The 25,412-nt window shown below is 40.0% G+C and overlaps 1 protein-coding gene across 1 annotated transcript; it reads right to left on the reverse strand.

Annotated features, from left to right (window-relative positions):
• Positions 1-1,129: 1,129 nt before the first annotated feature.
• Positions 1,130-25,412, reverse strand: arhgdig (Rho GDP dissociation inhibitor (GDI) gamma). Its single transcript, XM_067478104.1, has 6 exons — positions 24,768-25,412; positions 14,474-14,647; positions 13,853-13,936; positions 7,639-7,715; positions 3,811-3,874; positions 1,130-2,261 (listed from the first exon to the last, which is right to left on the reverse strand). Exons 1-6 carry the CDS (start codon positions 24,838-24,840, stop codon positions 2,062-2,064), a joined length of 672 nt encoding a protein of 223 aa, XP_067334205.1. The 5' UTR covers positions 24,841-25,412; the 3' UTR covers positions 1,130-2,061.

Raw genomic sequence — 25,412 nt, forward strand, 5'->3', positions numbered from 1 at the left:
TACTAGTACGCTTTCATTCAGTTTAAGCAGTAGAGACAAACAGGTCCTCCATCTCTGATGTGTCTGTAACTTCTGTAATAGAAATATCACAAATACACAGACAGCAATGACAGCTGCGAATCATGTTTTCTTTTGGTTTTATTATTCGCTCCAATGCAGACTCAAGAGAAAGCGGCCGCAGTGGAACTTATCGCAGTCATATGTGGGAAAACTGACTGAAAGGCTTAGAATTAACAGCCAGGTAGATTCAGGTTCTGCTGAGGCTAAAATTTAGAAAGCAGGCATTTACAATTGCTGGTGGGGGGATGTTCGAGGACATCTGGTGGCTGAACTGAAAATGGCAGGAGACAGGAAGACAGGACAGGAACTGTGACGGCAGAGCAAACACTAATTAAATCAGACACCTGACTTTTAGTTCGAATTGCCTTTATTAAAAGATACAGGGTTCTAGATTTGACACCAGTATTTGAAGATCCAGCGCTTGATGGTTGCAGGCTGAGGGAGCATGAGACACAGACAGACTATCTGTGCCTTTGGAAAGATCCCTGTACAGTAAATACTGCACCTGCAGTATCTTGACATCTGGATATTGCATCAGCATCTTTTATTTATTTATTTTCTCGTCACATGAAATTTTACAATAGAGTTGTAAAAAAAGGAAGAAAGAATCTTGTTAAACCATGCAACACCCAACACGCCAACATTTACAGTTAGTCTTCGATCACAATGATTTCAAATGGTATTTCAGTGTTCAGTATGTTCAGCAACAATGACAATATCATATCCAAAGACCTAACACAACAATGATGTTCATTTTTTAAGTGGAATTAATCCATCCTTTGATGTACTTCTCTGACAGTACTTTCGGCTACCATCTAGAAAGTGTTCATTTAGGTTCAAAGAGGAAATGTATTTACATCTTGAACCCTTGCAATATGAGAGAGGTTTAGAAAGGGCCGATTTATTTTGTTTTTACCGAGTAAATGGTATCAAATGCTAAAGGACACACATGCATCTCTTTCTACAATATACACAGTTCAGTTTGAGTCTGTTACGGGTCGGCTTTTTTAAAAAGCTCCACAAAGCCTCGAGAAAACTAGTGCTCTTGAAGCAACGACAACTTTTAAAAAAAAAAAGGTTTGACAAGGAAAACACAAGTCTAAGTTCCAATGCACACAGGATGCTCTATATCTTTTAACCCCTCACTGTCATGGCTAGAAACAAGGGTAATGAGAAAGCCATGCAGAGGGTCAGGAAAACATGAAAGGTCATTTTAAACAAGGCAATTAAATATGGAAAACATGTCTTTTGTCAAATCAATCAATACCCCATGACATAAAACATACAGTATAACTGACATAATGTTCAAATGACATTTAAAGTCTGTGGCAAAAACTACAATTTTGTTTGTAGTGCATTCATGTGGGGGATAAATATACTACAGTTCCCATAATGCCTCAGGGGATTTCTTAAGCTGTGTTTGTTTAAATTTTGGCAAACTGGCACTCGTAAAATTGTGCCGAACTAGCTATTGGCAGTTTGTGTTTGTATTGGACCCACTTATATGTAAAACAATTATTAATTAATGTAACTAAAAATGTAATTTCAGGTCATTTCTGAAGGTTTAAGGAGTTTTTTTTTCTCTATGATTTTGAAGCGGATTTTTGTGTTGTTTGTTTAAAATAGACATTGGACATGATAATATCCTCAGTAGGGCAAATTCACACTGAATCTAAAAATATGTGTCCCAAGTTGCTATATTCAGATTTGAGTATTTTTTATGTAAATTGCTGCAATCAAACCGTAAGTTTTTCAGCAAAAAAAAAGGGACAGAAACAAAGCATGGAAAATGGTTGTAGATGCTCCTCTCTAAAAGTTGCAGTTGCTCTTGGGTTACAGGAGAGCTGCAGTAAACAGAGAAGAAGGAAAAGGCGGAAGAGAGAGGGAGAGGAGGGAGAGGAGAAGGAGAGGGTCCTGTTGTTGGACATTACAAGAGTGATCTCAGTAGAAGGTGGAGAACAGGAAGAATAGGGAGCATCAACCCTCTCTCTCTCTCTCCCTCTAGTCATTCCAGTCCTTCTTGATGTCCAGATTCCACTCCCAGGCCAAGTAGATGTTCTTGTCATCGTCGATAAAGCAAGACTTGATCAGATAGTGGCCACGCGATATCATGCCTTTGGGTGCCTCGTCGACCGGGCTCAGAAACTCGTGCTCCTCTGCCCTTGGGCCGTAGCTTCCCACCATGTATGACACCTTGTCCACTGGAGGAAGACAGAAAATGTTTATGTTCACAAGGTTCATCTTACCACAAGGATCAAGAATCTCCTCTTCTGACTTTTTCCCAAAGCTGCTGACAGTAAACTTTACAAAAGAACTGACAGAAGTCATAATATAAGAGGAGCCACCATTGCTGCTTTGCATCAAGTTTCCGAATAACTTCACTCGCCATGGTCATGATGAATGAGTCATAGAAATGTAGATATTAAACACTCTCCGCATTTTGAAATTGGGATATTACAATTACAAGTGTTTGAGGAAATCTGCAATATTTGATGAAGTACTAGACTGTCCAGCAATGTCTTTCTAATTATTTTTATGTAATTATGTAATTCTGGCGGATCTTTGATTTTCAGTCTGAAGAACCACCATTTTTAGTTGGACAGTAGCCTCATTTTCTTTCTTTTTTTATGTCCCAGCAGTGGACTATTATTTTGATTTAGATCGTTTCAGCAGCCAGCTCATGTTACACTTAGGAGCTACAGTTCTGTTATTGCTGAAACGCTTCGTCAGTCACTCTCAGTTTTGTGAATCCAGCACCGTGGCAAGTGAATATATAGATATATATAGATGTAAAAAGCAAAAAAGTCATCCAAGCAGTTTAGCGGTTTAGTTATGCTCCTCTGAAATGTTTTGAAATTAGTGTGCTAAATAAAACGTGACACATTAGAAAATATCTGAATAGAGTATCTGTTACAAACTAAAAACATTTTTCCCCTTTAAATCAGGGATGGAAACATTACAATTAAAGGTGGAATTGATTTTGACGATTTTACAATTACAGGTCGTAGTTTGGGGAGTAGATGAACGTTTGTCTGCCTCCCAGTATTATAATATTTTCTGCTACTAAAGCTCTGCTACTAGCTAAAAAAAAATTCTTAAATATCATCTTGAGGAGTGATTCATCTTCAGGAGTTCACATTATGTCACCCAGAGGGGAGCAGCAAGACTACAGCCTCCACTGTGTGAGCAATGCGATGACATCTTCTATAGCAAGATACTCCCCTGGATTATGTCACCTGGAGGCCTTTCAAGGTAGAAGCAGAGGGATATTTAAAAATAGGAAAAGCAGAGAAAACTTGAACCAGGAGGAAAGATGAAAATCAGTGAAGTTACCGTTTAGAACAGCTGAGAATGTGTCAGACATTCTGTCCTGCTCCAGTTTGGTTTTCTGTGTCTTTTCATTCATAATGTCTTCAAAGCATTGACACTGGTCATCTGATTATTGGTAATTTCACATTATTTAATTGAAGCAAAATAAACTATAAATAACTGATAAAACACACACTTCATTTTGAGTAGACCAATGCAAGATATTAAAGTACATGTTTTTTTAGGTGTAAATCAATGAATTTTAAATGACAAAATTGTGTGCACACTTCTTCTATATGATGACTCGCAGTTTTACATTCATAAATACCTGTAGGTGTATTTGGAGTCCAGTTGGAGTTAATTATTAACAGCTATGTACTGAACAGTGGCTGATGTTTAGTTACTGTGACATTTGACATGTGATGCCTGAAGGGAACTTACCTCTCACTCCTTTTCTGTAGGTCACATGGTGGTACTTTAATCCAGCAACAATTTCTCTGTTCACCTGCAGACACACACACACACACAAACCTCTGCATGGACTTTTGTGTCAGTTATCAACAAAATGAGCATCACAGGGTTAGCATAAACATCCACCAGTCCACCCATTACCTGTCACCCATGATCTGAGCCTATCGCAGCTGTCATCGGGCGAGGGACTCATTCACATATTATTAAAAGATGTAACGTCCACATACTAGAACGAAGCACACATGTGATGACTTTATATAAATACATTTTTTATTTAACGGGTAAGATTCTAGTTTCAAGTGATAATGAAATTAATAATGAACAAAATGTTGACATAATTCAGATAAAATCAGATTTTCTAAACCAATATTATAAGTCAGCCTGAAAGACTTTTAAAATAAAGCACATGATGACTCCTTTGGTTCTTTTTGTTCAGCAAAGCAGCTAAATGTTAAGCAGATTTTGTAACAGAGTGTTCATTAGATTTATATATATATATATTCCATATACCATATTAAATATTTTTTTATTTGTTATAAAAACCAGGCTCTATGGTGATTTTTGCCTTTTTACAAATTTGCAAGCTTAGTTTTCTTTAATAAAGGGAAGAATTATTGCTTCAAAACTGTAAATAGGTTTTCAATAAGGTAAGAGAAAAAGTGTAAAACGCTGAAATCGAACATTGTTGACTGTTATTATTGTCTGTGGGACTCGACAGAGTAAGAAAACCAAGCCGATGACACAGTACAACGCTTAAACTGATGACAGTGAAGAGGCACTTTCTCCAGCAGGTGTCCTCACAGCAGAGCAGAGTCAGTTCCTCTCTGAGATGTTTGATCATTCTCAGCACATCGGTCCTATTCACTTCAGGGCCAAATCGCTGGAGTACTGCCCCCAGTCCACCCACACGGACACACACACTGACCCCTTTTGTCACCATAGGCATACAGTCTCTTCTTTTCCACAACAGCACATATATCAAATGGCCATTTGGCCTTTACCTATTTCTTTTTACATGTTCCAAAATGTACTGTAATTTTGAATGTTCAAATTTTTGATCACATCTTTTTTCTTTTTTTTAAAATCAGAATTTACTTTAATATTAGTGTCCTGTCCAGCACAGGAACATTTCCCACACTCTAAATCTCTCTTAGAACATTAGAGGAGCTTGTTTTGTTTTTTGGTATTCAGATGATTTCTGAATTGCTATTCAGATGATGAGGGTTTGCAGCTCCACTGAATTTTAGAAATGGGACAAAAAATGGCAACAACTAAACTCCTTGATAACTATTAAAGCTTCCATTTCTTGGTCAATATTGTTCTTTGTTGGTGCATGTCTGTCATTCCCATGGCTGTCTGTGCAAATATTTAATAATTCCTAATGTTATCATTGTTCTATAAACATCCTCTCTAGCCTTTGGGTAAACTACATTCTCCTGTGTATTTCCTTACAAAAATATTCCATTGTCCCCAGTTGGTATTTATTTGCTGGGGACATGTGGGTGCAGCCTGGGGGAAAAAGTCTCTGCGTGTTTACATGAGCGTCAAGTAGTTTATTTGTAACAGAAAAGGGGAGGAAGGGGAAGAGGACAGAGGTGTGAGAAAGTGACAATGGGGCAAATGAAGAGCAGGCCAAAATGAAGCAAGAGAGAAGGGTAAATACCATGAGTGGAAGGAAAAGAAACGGATGCATTTAGAATCTGGAGATCATTGAGCTGTGCTTAAAGGTGGACTGTGAGATTTGGGGCTGAAAATGAAAATGAATGTATTTTCTTTTCTTTTTTTTCAGTCAGAAGACACTCGGCAACAGTTTAGTTCACCTGGTTAAAATAAATGAGGGACCCAAAACATTAGAATCGCTGCTTTTTATAATGCACACTAGTATGAGTCCACTACCCACTACGACCTCAATATCAAACAGAGAGGAGAATTATCATCTTTTTGACAGTTTCAAAAAAACGGAGAAACCATACCGTTGTAAAAATCGAATTCATGGCACAGGTAGTATATTTCAGGTGTATCTGATAAAATGGCCACTGAGTGTATATTTGGATGGTGGTGGTGCCTATGACAATAGTCAGCAAACAGTTGCTGGGATGTTTCAGTCTGAGCCAACTCACTGATAGAGCGACAGTCAGCCATGAGAAGAATACACACTCCCCTCCAAAAGTATTGGAGCAGTGTGGCAGCCCACCTTGTTTTCATGTGAGTAAAAGTAGTACGTCTTTGTTCATGCTTTTCCAGGCTTAAACTACAGCCTCTTTCAGATGTTGTTTGTTTTGGGGAAGTTAATCCCTTCAATCTCCTCTTTAGCAGGTAAAATTCTCTATAGGCTTTAAGCCTTAAACCTTCTACTTCTTGCCCCTGATGAGCTCCTTACTTATTTTGGTTGTGCGTTTTGGGTCTTTATATTGCTGCATGATGAAGGATCTCCCAGTATGTTTGGTTGCATCTTTCTTTAAACTGACAGACAAAATGTTTCTGTTGACGTCTGAGTTCATTTTGCTGCTCCCACCATGTGTTACGTCATCAATGAAGATTAATAAACCCGTCCCAGAAGAAGCCATGCAAGCTAAAGCCAGGACATGACCTCCACTGCGTTTCACAGATGAGCTTGTATGTATGGGATCATGATCAGATCCTTTCTTTCTCCATCATCAATTTAGTCTCATCAGTTAATAAAATTTTGTCCCAGAATGTTTAAGGCTCATCTCCGTACTTTTTATTAACAAATTCCAGCCTGGCCTTCCTGGTGTAGCCTCTGCACTTTTGCTCAAAAAGTCTTCTGCGAACAGTAGATGGTGATACCTTCACTGCTGCCCTCTGGAGGTTGTTGCTGATACCACTAACAGTTTTTAGGGTCTTTCTTTACAGCTCTAAAAATGTTTCCGTCATTAGCCGCTGCTGTCTCCCTAGGTCTACCTATTTTACGTCTGTTACTTAGTACACCAGCGATTTGTTTCTACTTCGCTGATTGAGTTTCCATCTTCTGTTAGCTTCAGAATTGCTTGTTTCTCATCTATAGACCGCTCTCTGGTTTTCATGTTGGTTACAACTCTTAACCATAATTACAGTCTGAACAGAAGAAGAAACTTCATTGTTGTCACTTAGCACATATACACATACATGTTACAATGACATTCTTGCTCTGCATTTGACCCCTCCCCCTGGGGGGGGAGCAGTGGGTAGTAGAGTTGCTCTCTATGGCTTTAGTTTACTGTGTAAATGTACAGTACCTCTGACTTTACTATATTAAATCATTCCTCTGCTTCTAGCTGAAAAAACTCCTCCAGATGACATCACCGGGACAAGTTTTTCATCATTAGGAGTTCAGACGATGTCATCTGGAGGAGCTCTGGAAAAGCAGTTTGACCATGATGACTGAAGGCTACTTTCAAGTGATGTCATCTGGAGGCATTTTTCAGCCAGAAGTAGAGATATTTTGCTATAGCGAAGTCAAAGGAAAGATTAATGGAATTTCTGTACATGTACTAACCAAAAGTAGCAAGTTCAAAATCAGTGAAGGCGTCCTTTAAAATTAAAATCTGAGACATGGAGGATAAATTAACAGTCAATCGTTTGTTAGACTTGAGAAACAAACTTTCTGATTACTTCCCTAACATTAATCCTTACTGACAATATAAAAAGAATAGAACATTAAATATCATAATGTTCCATTTGATATTGTGGCTTGACCTTATTAAATAGTAGCTTACTCAGCACAGTCTTAGAGTAAGTACGCACAGTGTTCTAATGTTCAGTGCATCCCTCCACCGTTACTGCATTTATCCGTCTTACCTTGAAGTGTATCTTTAGTCTGTATTTCGCTCCTTCTTGTAAGGAAAAGCTCTTCTCCTTCAGAGCGCTCAGGTCTCCTGCAAACACACAAAACAACACAATTCAGGGTGATGACAACAAGCAAAATGCACGATGGAAATATTAAAAGCGGCTATACCAGGGGCAACAAAACAACAGCTTTCGTCTCGTCCCATCAGGGGTCACCTCAGCAGAAAATTGACTAACATTAATAAAATAGCTTTCATCTGTTTCTATTTGAAAATGTGAAGTTGTAGTTTAATAAGACATTTATATTAGTCAGCACTTGTTTGTGCCTGTAACTTTATGTATTGAAAGTATTCTGATTTTAAAACAACATGAAAAACTACAGCGGCTTCGTTGTACAACAAGCCGTCTTTGCTGTGCTGTGGGGTTAAATGTGTTCATATTGATGGGGGGGGAAACATCCTGCACATAGCAATCTGAAATGCGTCCACCGCCTAATCACTTTATATGTCAATTTAAACCCAAGCATCAGTCCTGAGTGCTTCCTAATGGGCAGAGAGAAGCAGAGGAAGGAACAGATAAAGGAGAGATAGAGAAATGGAGTGAACACAAACAGGCAGCAGCGATATGAGGAGGAAGAGAGGATGAAGACGGACGCAAAGGCAAAGTAACCCACAGATCACAGATGCAGAAACCCACAGTTTGGGGTTAGAGGTTACATTTCCATATTGTAAACATTAAAAGTGTCCAACAAATTGTTGTCACTATTGTTGTAGGAAAATGTGCATGTCCCCTTGTGGTTTGGGAGGTTTAACCCAACACATGAAACACTTTGAATTCCCCTTCAGAAGCAAATCAAGAATGTATGTTATTGAGCCAATGAAGCCGCTTCTTAGTATCTGACATGCTGGAGATTCTTCACTGCCTCATCTCTGTCTCTGTCTCTCTCCACTCATAACTCCCCTCCCTCTGATTTCTTTCCTCATCTCTTTTCACTCGGAAGACTGGAAAAAAGAAAAGATGACCTCTCCTGGGAGCGTCTGACTCAGAAAATAGGTCAGTGTGGAGATGCCTTCACCTGTTCTTGTCTGACACACAGACACACGGGCGAGTATCCGTCCAAAGATGTACAGGCACAGGCAAATTCACGTACAGGATAGTTTGGGAAGAGTGGGAGCGTGACGTTATGTAATTTCCTCTAAATAAGGGGGAATACTCAAGTAAACAAACTAGAAATTTCCCTTACACACTATGTTATGAAACAGTAAATTTTCAGATGCAACTTTTATAACTTTAATTAGACGATGCTACAGAGTCAATTTAAGTCAAGTCAGTTCACTAATTATTTTGACAGCACAATAACACCATAGATCTCAGAGGGACAACGAATAGAGCAAGATAATAGGCTTAATAATCGAATATTTAGGGGTTAGAGGTAGTATAACGTTTATAAAACACTAATTACTGTCTGACATCCAAAGTTAAGCTCATGAAACGTGATGCATTAAAGTTAATCAAACTACCCAGTATGCTAACATGCTTTATCGCCTTAGTTCCGCATGTCAGCAGCTAACATTTGCTCATTATCACTGAACATAAAGAAGTGGGAAGGTTGAAAAACGGATTAAAAAGATGTAGGGTATTTGGTAATAGACAAATAGAAATTATGACCTGGTGATGGCGCCCGACACAAGGTCAGAAGATCAGTACATGAAGATTCATTCTCTGACAACCACAGATATTAGCACAGATTTCATGGCTTTGCAGTCAGCGGGCGAAGTTGTAGAAAGACTGGCAGCTGGATAAAAAGGCACCGTCATGAGCAGAAAAATGGCTCTAGCATGGTAAAAAAAATGCTGCCTGTACTTAAATATCTCAATAGTAATTTAGGACTAAATGTAATAACTGAGCTTTTACCGCATAATGGAGATTTTACCTTTTAATCTACACCTCTGCCATATAGTTTCAGTCATTGTATATTGTCATTAATTCCTAATTTTTTGATACTACATACATGACACTGATATGGACATTTCACACAAGGCGATTACAAGACAGGAATGGTGGAGTGTCAAGTGCACACTTTGAGTTTCCCAAGTAACAAAACCTTTAAGGCAAATTAGGTCCCAATCCTGTGCATCAACTCACAGGATATATTTTCTGCACAATTGGCCACAACGAAGATGAAACCACAGAGAAACAGTATCACAGCGGATACTCTAAAACCAAAGTGATGGTGCTGATATTACGGTACAAGAAGGCAGGGATTGTATTGTATACAGTAAATGGACTGAATGTCATAATTTTGTGATATTTGGTGTTAATATTTCATCTGATGCTTTCAAACTCTAACAAGGAGTGATTCATAATGGATCATACTTATAGAGCAAACATTATCTGATGCACCTCTTCCATTTATATTCCTCCACACATGCTGCAGGACATGATGAATGAGTGAATGTGTCCACATTACATTATGTGCCAATTCCTTATTTACAGCACTTGTTTGAAAGACAAAAAAGGTGCACTGGGGATTTTGACAAATCACAGTCACAGGGGGCAAACAGAAAAAGACAGATGTGAGTAGAAAGCAGACTCACAGTCTCATTCTTGTGGCTTTTCACCCACAGGGTATGACAACACTGGACTCAGCACAGTCATTGCCTACATTTGAAAACATGGTGACTTTGTCCAGTAAGTCCAGTAAAGCACGTGATACAAAGAGGCCCCTTGGCACAGGCAGGCTCCCCATGCTTTATTTTTCTAACATCTTGTGTTTATTTTTGTAAGTTTTCTGCCTTTTCCTTGGTATTTGTGAACCTCTTTTAGATAGTTTAAGGTAATTTTTGCGTCATTTTGCACCATTTTGTGGTTGTTATGAACCTTAGTGACCAATTTGTGTTTTTAACCTCTATGCAATATGTATACAGCAGTAAATTCACAAGCTCTGGCCTATATGCTCCCTGACGTCTAGGACCCCTTAATAATTCATCCATGATCAGATGTCAGCTCATAAACAAGCTAAACCTGTTTGTTTTCAGGTCAGACTGAAGGTGGGTGCTTGTATTCATACATCATAATACAAGAAAAAAGTGTGTGATAACATGTAAATTGTGCAAATTTGGCAGATTTAGTTTAGTCAAACTAGAAAACTCCTATTAATTCTTATCCAACTAATCTTTGAAAGGAGTTTGAGGACAGATCTGTGAAACTCCGATGAAGTTATTTGTAGTCAGATAGAGTTTGATTGTGTGCTGATGATGTGATTGTATTTATATAAAGGTAGGTGTGAGGCCAAATAGCCCCAAAGTGTAAATGTGACAGTAAATGATTGTTTGAGAGGCTCCAGATGTAGTATTTGTGTGACTTTTAACAAACATCCTGTGTGCGCTCATCTAAAATCATTTCAAGATTATATTGTGTTTCTTAGAATTCCCATGTAAAAAAAACACACTTTTGCAGGTTTGGATTTTAAACTATCTTTAAAAAAACCATAGAATCTGAATTACACAAGTTGATCAAATTTTGTCAAATTAGGAGTTTGTTTAAAATGCTTGAACATCTGCCTGCTTTGGTTTCATATCTTGGTAATTCATTGTAAATTAATAGGCATGATGTGAGACTCAGAGAAATGTGATGTGCCGCAGAGAACTCGCACCCTCTGAGTGCAGGAGTGGGGCAGATATGATCATTAAAGGGGGAAAAAAAATGTAAAGAAGTGAAAGATTGCTAAAGGAACAAGAAGCCGAGTATCTTTCTCAAAGTGGAGCACAATCACCTCTACCATGGTGTTATCTATCACACCCTCTCTTTGCCACATGACTCAACACACACACACACACACACACGAAGAGCAGTAAATGCCCATCATCAAGTAGGGCATCGTGCTGCACTGGTAACAGCATATAGTGTATAATGAGGTCTGTAATGCATTCAGCCACCGATGGAAAGTCCATTTCACATCTAGTCTGGTGCCGGCTCGACTATCTGGCTGAAACACGATACACCAGCAGGACCGATTATTACACTGCTGCTTACTCCACAGATTTATGATGGGAGCCTTTTTTTTTCCCTCTCAGCATTCAGCAGTTTCTCTACAGTACAAATGCATACATGCTTGTTCTTTCTTAACTAATCCTAGTTAATTCAATAATCTACTCTTTTGCAGCAACTTCAGCAATATTAAGCATTTCAGATAAACTGTGGCAGCAGGGTTTCCTCAAACAGCTGTTAAAGAGCAGACACTGTATTTTTGCCAGTCTGACAGGTTCCAAACGAGCACATGTTACAGTGGCACTACCACAAAATGCATCCTTTAATCCAATCATCAGCGGCCCCATTTTTACAGGAGCGATTTGAAAAGCTCTGCTCGAAGACGTTGTAGAGCGGTGCCACTGCCGCTTTACACAACAGTCACTGGTCACAAATTATAGACGTTATTGTGATTCTTCCAGGGATCATGCAGGTCTGTGCATTGGTAACGCATGTGGCATTTGTTATGATTAAAATTAAACGTTAGAATTAATAACTGTGTTAAAGTACCTCTTTGTACCAACTATGGACAAGTGAAGTCTATATTGTCAATGTGTCTTCAGTTTTAATTATTTACCTTAAACCTTATGACCGACAGATTTTAAAAACATAGGTCAAAATCAAACCACACCTCCTGACTTTTAGCCCCTGGTGTAAAACTGATTAGCATCCTCAATAAACTCCCCCCACCTGTTAAACACTTACATCTTTTAGACTCCACACTTGCCATTTGTGGTGCACCCACCTGTGAGTAACTGTGATAATATTTAGGTTTCAAAGCATCATTTGTTATGAGCATTTTCAATTTACATAGAAAAAAATATTATTGGAGATGAATAGACCTTGAAATTTTGAAAAAAAAATTACCTTTGGCTGAGCTGAGACAGCTGTTGTATCGACAAAATGCAAAATGCAATTGATCCATTTATTATTCATGACTCACAGGTACTGTGTGATTTAAAGATCTAGTGAATAAATTGCAGAACAAACCAAAATATGTGTGAAGTGATGGAGAGATCATGTTCCTCAAATTAATGCATAAAACCAAGAGAAATGTCAGATATGCCGTGTTTTCAACATTAGTTTTCATTGTTTCACCCTCTCAATTATGTTGTGTTGTTGTGCTCTGCAATAGTTTAATGGCACTTGGAAAAGCAGCATCATCACCTGTTTAGTTATTTTTTCATAAGGCTCAGCTCTTTTAATATTTGCACTATTTTTTTTTATGGAAACCCACTTTATGTAAAAGCCAGAACCACAAAGCTACTGGCTAAGTAATGATGTGCAACTTTATGTAAGTTAATCAGTGGCACGTCCCTTTAAACTCCACATTTCCAGTGTGTTTTACAGTCTTTCTGTTAAATATTTGTAGTGCTCAGGCCCAATCTGAGGGTGCTCGAGTGATTTTCCATCATCGTCCCATCATCTGAGATCAAATCTGAAAGCATTACATCTCTCTGGTCTAGAAGAACAGAGTGCTCTTCCCATTTTTGTGCAGCAGCAGCTCTTCCATTACTGTAACATGCTGCAAGATACTTTGACTCTCTCTCCGCTTGAATCGGAGCGAACTGCATAGTACACAGTCAGTATTGCTTAGCAACTAGGTGGTCTTTCCTATTAGTCTTAGCGGTCTACTTTTGTGTCTTGTGTCATAAGATTAAGTGTAATTACATGAAAACCAGGAACAAATACACAAACAAAGTGACATGCGCAGTCACAGGAGTCCTGTTTATCATCCACCCTGGCACACAAGTCAACAACAGGTGAAGCCACACACACACACACACACACCGATGAACCCTGTCCCCTGCAGGGAGTGACATAATATCTCTGCTGCCACCTGATTACTATGCACCACACACACATAAACTTAGGGACACCTCACTCCCCTTCTCCGCCTGTGGCTTTCGCCTGTGCACAGGGGAAAATGTCAATACTGCCCACTAAGCAAACATTTAGCTGTCTCTCTCCTCTCAAGCATGGACACACCCACTGCAGTCTTTCTGCACAAAAGGTGAAGTACGCTGGGAACGGGAAGCCTTGCTCCAGGGTGTGTGTTTGTGTCACCTTTTAGAAAATGAGAGGGTTGGTAGCACCAAACATATCTAAACTCACCATAGCTCAGGAAGAAAACTAAGCCTGGAAAGAGAGCTCAGAAGAAAAAGAGAGTGTTTACTGAGACATGATCTGTGTGTACCTGTCAGGTCCATGGTGATTGGTCCAGGAGCCTCATCACACAACAAGGTCAGTCTGGTCACCCGGACATTAGGCCCAGAGGGATCTGAAGAAGAAAAAAAAACTTCTTTATTCCCTGATTCATATTTTTCTTTTGCATATATTTTATATCAATAGTTTTGAAAGAAATCAGCCAATTTACTTCCTTACAGAGAGTTAGATTGAGGGTTGAAGTATGGATGGATGTCTAAAACTAGTATAGTGGTCTGACATAAGGATTCAGCATAAAATAAGTAGGATAAATAGCCACCGTTTGAAAAAGAATCCTCTCCTCTCTGCCACTGTAGTCGATGTCACTGTTAGCTGTCGATGAGGTAGGGTTGAGTTACAGCAGTGGGGAAATCAGAGCTATTCTACTGATATCAGCTGTCAGGGCCTTGGCTGCTGGATTAGAGATGCTGAGGCAAGCAGGTTTCTGATGTGTGTGTGTGTGGGGGTGTGTTTGATCAGAAGTTGTGCACCGAAAGCAACTATGCACCAAGTCATTATATTGAGTGAATGTTATTATTAAGGCTGCAGTACTTTGTGCCAGTGTGAATCACCAGTTCTTTAGTCATCTCAGAGAAATAAAAACCACACACACCTGCTGTCACTGGTCCCGTCCCCAGCAGTGTCTGCTTGTACTTGACCAGGCTCTCATCATCTTTATCCAGATCCTGAATCTCCCGCAAAGACTTCTGGGCAGGAGGATTGTAGTTGAGGTTTCTCTCATCCTCTTCATCCTCGATAGGCAAATCCTTTTTGTCAGCCATCAGACCTTCCAGAAAGCAGGGAGACGAACATTGAGCAAACCAGTGTTTTCACAGAAGGAGTGTAAAGTTGCATTATTTTGTCATTTTTTGCACATAATTTTAACCAGGTAAACAGACTGTGCACTAGCACTGCTGCCTATGGATGGAGAAATGTTTCGCACAGCGCAAAGCATCCGTGGACACAAAATTGTGCCAATAAATCATATCTATGCATAAACGAACAGGGACCACTCCCCTAGAAAAACTCTACCTGTCTGCATGCACGGCACAGACAGAAGGAGAAGTAGGGAAAGCAAAGTTCAAAGTCAGGAAACGTTTGGAGAGCCGGTCGTATAACAGCAGAGTGTTTAATCGACTTTGCCATAGCAGAGTGAATTTGAAACCAGCCACTCCGTGATCTTCGTTTAAAGTCGCATTAGAGAAATGAGTCTGCGGGTTTTTGCCTTAGCTGTGCAACTTTCAGGTCGTATTTCATTTAGCTTTTAGTTTTAATTAGCTTGGCCTATACATTTGCTGAATATTTTGACCGTTATGTTTAGGTAGCTGCTTTAATTGGTTTTCAGTTCAGTTAACTACTTATTTTTAAATCGGTTTAATATCCCTCTGAAAATCGTTGTAGACTCAGTTGTCTGAACACAATCCCTCCTGTTTGACATCTTAACTGATGTTGTACATGGTGACAGTTTCGTACCGTTGATAAAACTGAGATGGGCAGGTTAGCTGTTCCCAGCTCTATCCAGACACTGAAGACCAAAACCATACAAGGTGACTCTCAGACAGATACATGGACAGGAAAGAAAGACAGCAAACAGCATTTCAGCAGTCAATATCTCTGTTATACTTCAGTGACTGAAAACTCAGCCAGCACAGGCAAGATTGCTCATAGTCTGGGACAAGATATAGGCTATAACTCTATAGGCCAGCTCCAGCCATCCGGGGTTTGATTTCATCAGGGATTTTGATTCAATATTGAATTTTACAGACATTCAATAATGTGCTCTGCGAGCTGAAATTTCATTTTAGCATCTCTACCTCAACCCCACTTCCAGGGACTGAACACTTGAAGCCTGGTAGACATAAAATAACTGGATGGATGTGAACTCACACGGCCATAATTAACAACAGTAGCAAGAACACATCTCTTACCAATTTCTGCAGAACTGTTAGGATACTGATTGAAGAGTGAACATCTCAGACAAAACAAGATGCATCAATATCAGGAATTGGCCTTTTAATAGTAGCCTACAAACTAAATATGTAAAGTTTAAACAGTTTTAACATGGCCCAAACATTAATTTAGAGAACTAAAATATCGCTTGACATACTAGGTAATTTGTCAGAGTGACCATCATGTCTATATTTATTCAGTCGAAATTGCGTATTGTGGATCATGCACTAAATTTACGGTAGCAGTACAGTAAACTATGCACAAAAAAAGCTTGGTCACTCTAAATAAAAATAAAAATTTGCAAATTTTTCGAATCTTGTATAATCTTGTATGTCTTTGTCCCAAAATTCTCATAATTAAATAGGTCCAGCACAGAAGGTCTTGGTATTTCCATAAATTAATAAATAGCTGACAGTATTTCACCATTTCCTGTTGTAGGGGAATGTTTTTCTCATCATCTTACAGACACACAAGTGAACATTATTTGCCAAAATTGCCGAACACAAATGCACAATGCATACCTTTATGGTCCTATTATCTGGAGGAGCTGACACACACACATATAAGAGTGTAGGCGTCTATTTACTGTGGTGTAAACGCCTCGTGTAATAGCCTCTGGTTTTGTTTTTACTGTTCATAATGAGGCAGCTGAGAGTACATCAGCTCAGAACTGTGTGTAGAGGTAATTGGATGACACAAGTACACACACACACACACACACACACACGTAGACATTTCATCACAAACACACACAGATGGCATGAACATGCACATAGCCACAGAGCCTTATAGATTCTGTAAACATTAGCGGGAATTAAATGTGTTAAATGGCTACATAAGGACCCAATTTAGGTGTCAGCACGTGCACACAGACGCACACATGCGCTCGTGCATTCATCTGTGTTGATATAGCGCTACTGCACCCAGCCAGGGCCAAACACGGCTGTCTTAACCCATCACCATGGCAACCCTTTCAACCCCCCCTTGCAGTGACATCACCTTTCCTGTGGATCTGTTTTATGAGTCTAAACAAATACAGTGGCGCAAACAGTGCATCCAGAAAGTGCTCGCTTAACTTTTCCCACATTTTGTCATGCTACAGACTTATTTTAAATTGATTCAATTCATGTGTTTCGTCAAAATTCTGCATACAATACCCAACAATGATATAAATATTCACCGCCTTTGTTTATTACTTTGTTGAAACACCTTTAGTCCCAATTACAGCCTCAGGTCTTTTTGAGTATGATGCTACAAGCTTGGCACACCGATCTTTGGGCAGTTTCTCCCATTCTTCTTTACAGTAGCTCCTTTGCAGTACAGCATGATGCTGCCACCACCATGCTTTACTGTAGGGATGGTATTGGCCAAGTGGTGAACAGTTCCTGGTTTCCTATAGACATGACTTGGCATTCAGGCCAAAGAGTTGAATCTTTATTTCATCAGACCAGAGAATTTTGACCTGATGGTCACTCTGACCACCGGGTTCTTGGTCACCTCCCTGACGAAGGCCCTTCTCTCTTGATCGCTCAGTTTAGCTGGCCGGCCTGCTCTAGGAAGAGTCCTGTTGGTTCCAAAGCTTTTCCATTTACGGATGATGAAGGCCACTGTTCTCATTGGGACCTTCGATGCTGCAGAAAGTTTTCTGTACCATACCCCAAATCTGTGCCTCAATACAATCCTTTCTCTGAGGTCTACAGACAATTCCTTAGACATCGTACTTGGCCCATTCAGTGTTCATGCTATAGGTAAATCGGATGGTAAGCATAGTATTAATTCCCCTTGTTTCACATATTAAACATACTCTTGTATTTAACTCGAAACATCTTAAAATTAAATTACCTTTCGGTCAAGTTTCAGATTGGCTCTAAACCTATTTAAACAGTTCTGAATATGATGCCGAATTACATGTAAGTCATAATTTTAAAAAACAAGCTGGAAGCAAGAGTTGGCATATCTTGTAGGCTCCTGATAATCATAGCAAGGGCCTGTTTTAATTGGTCATAGATTTAGTGGACCACTATTTGGAGTTCCTCAAGGTTCAATTCTTAGGCCTCTATCACTTAACTTGTATGTGCTCAAGAGCCACAATCACATTAAAGCAACAAATAAATTGTAATTTTAATCTGAAGTATATAGGGTGAAGTCTATAGTTCAGCAGTTATCTGCTTGAACTGTCTTACCTTTTTAAGTGCTGTAGGTCAAAACTGTTGTGATCACATAACCAAATGTCCAGTGTTCATAACACTTTTGTTTCTGTCACTGACTGAAAGTGACCACTTTTATTCATTTTTAAATTATCCATTTCTTGTTTGAAGTCTTACTACAAAGATCTAATTCTAACTTCTCTCTCACCTACATGTACCAACACTGAACGGTTACTTACGGATGGTGCAGGACTTCATAAACGTTTTACCTTGCTGTAGTTACATGTCACACTCCCACCCCCACACGAGCATGCATGTGCACACTTAAACACGTTTGATTTGACACACACTGCAGCAGAAATGGGTTTCTGAGCTGCATTTAAAACCAGTTCCCCCTCTGTCGCCTTAGAGCTCCTCTTTTATCTCCGGACTGCTGAGCTGTCACAGTAACTGCATCAATTAACATTTATTTTAAAAGGCAGGGTGCAGTCCACGGAGGAATGTTTCCTATGCAACTGAGCATTTCAATTTGGATTTTTAAGCCAGACAAAAGTCTGCTTTTCTTTCTAATCAGTTCAGTCTGGAACAATTAATCTGGTTTACGGAAGACTCGAAATATTCTAAAAAGCAAAACCTGCAATCTAAGTCCTTTCTTTGGACCAAGAAATATCAAAGCTTAATAAAATTTTACTGATTATTGTTACTATAACCAAAACATGAGGAAGCAGCTATATTAAGCCCAAGCATGGAGTGCTAATACCCACCATATTGTGTGACTCTGCAATGGGAAACAAGCTAACACTAGCAAAAAGCCAGCAGAGTGTGTACGATTGTGTGTTTATGAGTGTGTATGTGATCTTCCGACTGTCTGTGATGTGATATTAACTGGCGGATTTTCTTTTTTTGCCTGTAAAGGTGCCACATTAACCCAGCTGCTTGTCAAACTGTCTCCTGCATCATTACACACATGCCCCATGTAAAACATGTGCTCCTAGTCTAAGTCGGTGCTCTCTGTTTTTACAGAAAATGCTAAACTACAGTAAGGGGTGGCGATGACTTTAATATTTAATATTTATTTATTTATTTTTTTTAAATTGCATCAGAAAAAGCTTGAGATTAGGCAACTTTAAAGAGATGCTGCTCAAAACAGTCGTATAATGCAGGATGAAGATAGTTGTCGCCTCTAAAAATGGCTTTTTTATAAGTCCACCTTTTATGAAAAGATGAGCTTAGCATAAGTTAAAGCCCTGCAGCCCATTGGAACATAGGGCCAAAACCCCAGTAAAGCTGTTGTTATTGTCCCACATTATATATATATTTTTTTTATAGTGAGTATTTTAAGAACTTTATGTGCTTTTTGCATCTCCATTCATTTGGGATGTCCTGGTTGAGATTTTCCACCGATCAAATATTAAAACTACAACACGCATATGCTATATGCCATCTTCTACGCTCACACTTACAATAAACAACTAGGCTGCAAATCGTACTAACCAAGCCGATCATTAACATGGATGGATTACTGAGTGGGCCTACCTGGAAGTCAGGGGGGGGGGGGGGCCATAGGCAAAAGCCTATGAAGTTAGGTTTCATATTTCTTGTTGCGCAGAGCTCAGTTAAAAAACACAAAATCATCACAAAGATGCACACTAACCAGAAACAATGTAAAATAAAAAATGACAAGAAACTCTCTAAAAGAGGTGAAAAATGACCACCAAGCTGAAACAAAATGTCTAAAAACAGGCATAAAATCACCAAAAACTGCTAACAAAACTCGAAACAGAGTCAAAAGGACCAGAAATGAGGATGGGATGTCCACATCCTGTCTGTGCCCAGGAGCAAATTTTCTTCTAATTCATCCCTGATTATTAATGTGGATATGCAGGCCCAAACCCTGATAGAAAAATATTTTGTGTCTGTATAAAAAAAAAAAAACAACAACCTTTCTAACATTTGCACCTAAGTTTCACACGAAGAAACAAATTCTATAGCAAGTACAGATGTATTGTGTGTACAAGACAAGATGTTCATCTGCTGATATTTAAAGCTAAATCAACACAGCAATCTGTTTGGCACAGCAGAGGTGGCTTCAGGGGGGAAAAAAGACACAAAGAGGACTGTTCACGTGGCATCTACAAAACCCACACACTGTATGCTGGGATGAACATTTACATGCACGCTGAACATTAACAATGCTTCAATAAACTAAACCTACGGATGGATTACGAGAAAATGGGCCCCTGGGCACAGACAAGGGAATGGAGCCCTACCACTATATGCACCGATCAGCCACATCATTAAGTGCATCGAATACAGCAGCTCTGCCATGAATTCTACTTTTACAAGGTTAGAATTTCTTCGTTTTTAGGTTGAAGCTGTCAGAAAGGTGATAATTCTCCTTGCTGTTTATTATTGAGGTCGTAGTGGATAGTGGTGTATTATATGAAGAGGTGGTTCTACTTAATGTTGTATTTAATGTTGCTTCATGTTTAGTTAGTAATTGTTTTTATTCTATGTCTATTTGTGTCTATTAACATTCGTCTGCAGTTGGTAATTTTTGAAATTATTTTTGTGACTTTGTGTCTACTTTTGGACCTTTATTGTCCTTTGTTATTATTTTGCACCTCTTTTTGTGCATCACTCTGCATCTGCTTTTAATGGTGTTTAACTGAAGCCAATCAAACAAGATTCATGTACAGTAACTTCAGAGAGTCTGACCCACTGAGTCCCTTGGCCTCCTAAGCCCCTGTGCCCTGTAAGCCCATTCAGCAATACAACCATTAATAAATCTAAAAATTGATATTTGATATTGACTTTAAGATCCTTAACAGTGTTTTCATTTCTTTGATTCATCCACACGTGTCTGCGTGTACAGCAACTTGGCCAAAAGCAATTCCAATGATGACATGTTGCAAATGATTATTACAGGCAAACGTAACTGTGGTTTTTTTGATGCCCTACGAAATGGGGGTCTCCTGTGTGTCAACAATTTTTGTCACTCATTTTGCTGCCACGTTAAATTATCAAATTCAAACCACTCTACTTTTGCCTTAACAGCCTCCTTCTGTTTTCATAATCGCTTTCGGTCTGGGTCCCCTTTCCTCAACCCAGATAACTGTCAGGAACACTTCTTACTACGTGTGTGTGTGTGTGTGTGTGTGTGCCATAACCATTGATTTGCTGTTTTTTTATAGTCCTCCAGGCTCGCTGTCACTGTTCTGTTCTAATGCTATAACGAGACCTCTGGGACACTAAAGCACACACATATACAAGAAGAGGACACACACACACACACACACACACACACACACACACAAACAGCAGAAGATCTAAAGAGAATCCTCTGTAAAGCTTTTACAATGAAGGAAAAGGCAGTAAAGAGGAATGATCAACATAACAGCATTACACACGGGCACGGTTTGCTTCCATCTCCAAGGCTGCTGTCAGTGCGTGGCCTTTTCTGCCATAACACGACCAGAATCAATCTGTCACCTGGATGATTTCTGCGCAGAGCTGCAGACACCCTGTTAACACTGGAGACACTCGTAACACTTCATCATGTTAACCAGCAAATTGTTGAAATCTCATTTCCCATGTCTCCTTGTTGATGAAAGGCTGAGATGACAAACAAATGGAGCTGCTGAGACTAGTGATAACAGTGTAGTCCTGACAGACACGGCAGCTTCAGGTTATATTTATCATACTGAATTCTGTAGACCTGACACACACCGTTCAGTGTGTGTTGGTTATAATGTCACAGTTGTCAGTAGTGATTAGTGAGTAGCACGGCCCCTGATGTGCTGTAGGTGATGTCAACTAAGAGGGTTTTTTACTCCTTTTTAAATTGCATTATCTACATGTTGTCGAAAGACTTATCGTCCTTCATTTTCTTTATTTTCATGACAGGCTTTGCTCTGTAAGATCAGAACAGAAAGAACACTGACGCATCACGATACTGTTGTACATTTCTAAAGAAAAGCTAATTGACTAAAAACATAGATGCAGCGCAATTATATTCAAAACCATATGCAGGCGTTTAACACAGCGTGAGGACAGTACTGAAATATTAGAAAGGAGACTTTACAACAACATTCGCAGGCAGTCAAACTTAGGCATTAGTGAATCTTTTTGAAAATTTGAAGTTATCTGTCGATTAAAAACTGTCCCTGGACACAGGAGCCATCTTCTGATGCAGACCCTTTACCTGTGCCTGTCACAGTGGTCAGAGTGAGTTAGCTGCATAGCTTTAGTTTGCAATAGCCAACTGATCAAATTTGATTGAGATGGAAAGTCACAATAGCAAACAATGATATCTAAAAAAGTAATAATGATAAACGCATGAACAGTTTTTCATTTGCTGTGTGCAAAGATCAGCTTGTTTGCAAAAGCCTTTAAACTGAATTCCTGTAAAGCAGCTCTCTCCTGACGTCTGTGGTGATGCTTTTCAAAGTCACCGCCGAAAGTCAGAACACAGACTCCAACTCAACAACAGAGAGACAGGGGAGATCGCTCAACAAGGTGCCTGCATGCCCCCAGTAGCTAACAGGACGTGTCCTCAAATTCACATTCTCTATACCAGAGATTCCCAACCCCGGCCCTCAGGGAGCACTGCTCTGATAGTTTTCTTACTATCCCTGCACTACCCACTGCTGATTACCAGGATCAGGTGTGTTCAGTCATCTAAGATGGTATCTTCCAGCTTATCATTGACTGAACACACCTGATCTAGGCATCAGCAGTCTGTAAGGTTGGAAAGCAAGCGGTTCAGAAATCCCCACTCTACTGTAATTTTATTTGTTTAACTTCAGCCAAACGTCAGACAAAATCCAGTTTTTGTGTGGGATAACCCCACAAAGTAAGTGTGCAAACAGGTTGCACACGTGCACTCACAAAGTAACATGTCCTCAGCTGGAAGCAGGGAGACAGTGTCCAGTCCCACAAATGGAAAGAGTGAGGAAGAAGGTAGTGTAATGATGGAGGGGACTGTGAGTTTAGGAAGAACAGCGAAGGAAAGGGAAAGATTTCAATTAGCCCAATTCAACACTTGCTGCTCGCTGCCTGTGCTGTTATTCCCTGATTGACAGCTGATGATGACTGTTCAGCCACACAGGCCTCACCCACTCTCTTTGCCACACACACTTGGCAAAATATCTCCTTCCCTTCCTGATAACAGCTGCTGACAAAACGTGTCAATCTCACCCAGCGACATTTCTCTTTGTTTCCTCCTCCTTCCCTTCTGCCTCTTCTCCTTCACATCTTCCACCCATTTCCACTTATCTCCTTCTCACCTCTCTTCTCTCCTTAAATCTTCCAGTTCACCTCCTGTCTCACTGCACTTCCTTTCTTCTTACCCTCCTCAGCCTCCTACCTTCTCCAAGCCTCTTTATCTCCATTTCCCTCCCTCGTTCCTCCTCGCTTCGTCATTTCGCTCGCTACTCTTGCCATTTATCTTCCACTCAGTCACCTCCCACGTTCCCATCAAAATCTCCTCTTTCATTTTTTTCAAACTTCAATCACAGCCAAGTGTTTTTGACAAGATTCGGTGTGTCATATCCATAGGAGAAAAAGCTGCAAACAAAATGTTACATTCCGATAAATTGAGTAATAAAAAGTCTTTAGATGCAATAAATTGATTTTTCACAACACGTAACATTTGGCAAACATGGAAGTAAAAATGTTTTTGCACATACCAGACAACTAATATTTCACCATATTTTAAAGGTGCCTTTGCATTTCTAAAACTTGTTTGCTGTTTCTGCAGTAAATTGCACTAAAACTGTAGTTTTACTACAGTAAACTGCAGTAAAAACACCAATCGTGGTTGTGTGGACAGATTGAAGATGAATATTCACTTGCTTTCAACTCAAAGCTTGTGCCTACTTGAAGAAATGAAGACTGGTTGAACCTCATGGTGTTGGAAATGTGCACTAAGACACGGACTGGAAGAGTCTCCTGAGTGGATCACAGTGATCACCTGACAATGCTGTTTGAAAATCATGGAGTTAATGAAATACATTATCCATGGTCTCTTTAGATGTGAAATCACATTTCACTTTCACCTCCCAAGTCCTTCACTGGGAGAAAACCTCTCCTTTTCTTCAGTTCCTTCTCCTGTTTCCTTTTGTTCTGCCCGTGTTTGTCAATTGCTTCTTATGTTTGCATTGATCACCCTCTCCTCCCTATCTCAAAAACACACACTCCTATACACACGCCTGTGTGAGGGGAAACCCCAGGACTGTTGCATGATCTGTAACTGCTCAGCAATACAGCTTTGCAGTACTTTTGCAAATACAAGCTCCAAAGACACAGTATGTAAAGCAAAGCAGATGCAGGTGACATCATTTGACTCCTGCAAACGCGGTGTCATCACGCGTACACACAAGCACACACACGCTTTCCTGCTGCCAATAGTGTTTCTCACGAACACGCACCTTTTTACATGTAAATAGGTCTATGAGTATGTGAGCAGAAATACACACAGAGGACATGTGTTCGATGTGATCAATAGCTATTGATGTAGCACCTTTGGCTTGTCTTGGCAGCGCTTCATGTTAGACATAAAAATGTCCACACCCGGCAGGATAGAGACATATGGTGCACGCACATACACACACACACCAACACACACACACATATATTAAAGCACATACACAGATGAATATGCTTTAAAACACACACGTCTTTACACTTTATTGATTTCATGTTTTATGCATTTTTGCACATCCAACACAATACACTAACTTGGATCACTGGAGTTACACTAATTCACAGCACGCACACACACACGCACACACGCCTCCATTGCCTCACCTCTGTAGCACATAGTTAGCCACAGCAGCTCCAGCACCTGACTCCCAAACTCACAAGCGTCCAATCCCAGCATGGTGCCTCTGCGGGGCTGCCCTCTGTGCTGCGATGGCTGGCAAGGGAAGAACCAGAGAACCGGAGAACCTCCACAGGTAGCAGCAAAGTAGCAGAGCACGTCAATTTAAAAAGGAAGAGCATCCACAAAAAAGTCTTGGATTGGAAGGAAAGAGGGTCAGGCGAGCATCTCCACCCCAGAGGAAAATGTTATGTAGTTGGAAAGGTGAAAGGGGGGAACAGCAGACGGACTGGTGCGAGAGAGGATGTGCAGAGAGGCGGGGAGGGTATCCTTGGGTGTGGGTGGGGATGTGTGTGAGCTAGAGAGAGAGAGATGGATAGAGAGAGGCACAGAAGGACCCAGCTTTCTACACTTCTTCTTCTCTTTCGTAAAGTAGAGCACAGTGACATAAAAAAAGAAGAGCGATCAGCTGTTTTCCCGGATTCAACGGGGGACGCTGGAAGAAACCGGAGGCAGGCAGATGCCGGTTCAGTCGGTGGAGTCGTCTGCAGCAGCATGTATGTGTGTGTGTGTGTGTGTGTGTGTGTGTGTGTGGTACTCAGACGCTGGCTATCGATTCGCAGGCGAGCAGT

The sequence above is a fragment of the Channa argus genome, chromosome 15 (genome assembly GCF_033026475.1).
Source record: "Channa argus isolate prfri chromosome 15, Channa argus male v1.0, whole genome shotgun sequence".
Classification (NCBI taxonomy): domain Eukaryota; kingdom Metazoa; phylum Chordata; class Actinopteri; order Anabantiformes; family Channidae; genus Channa; species Channa argus.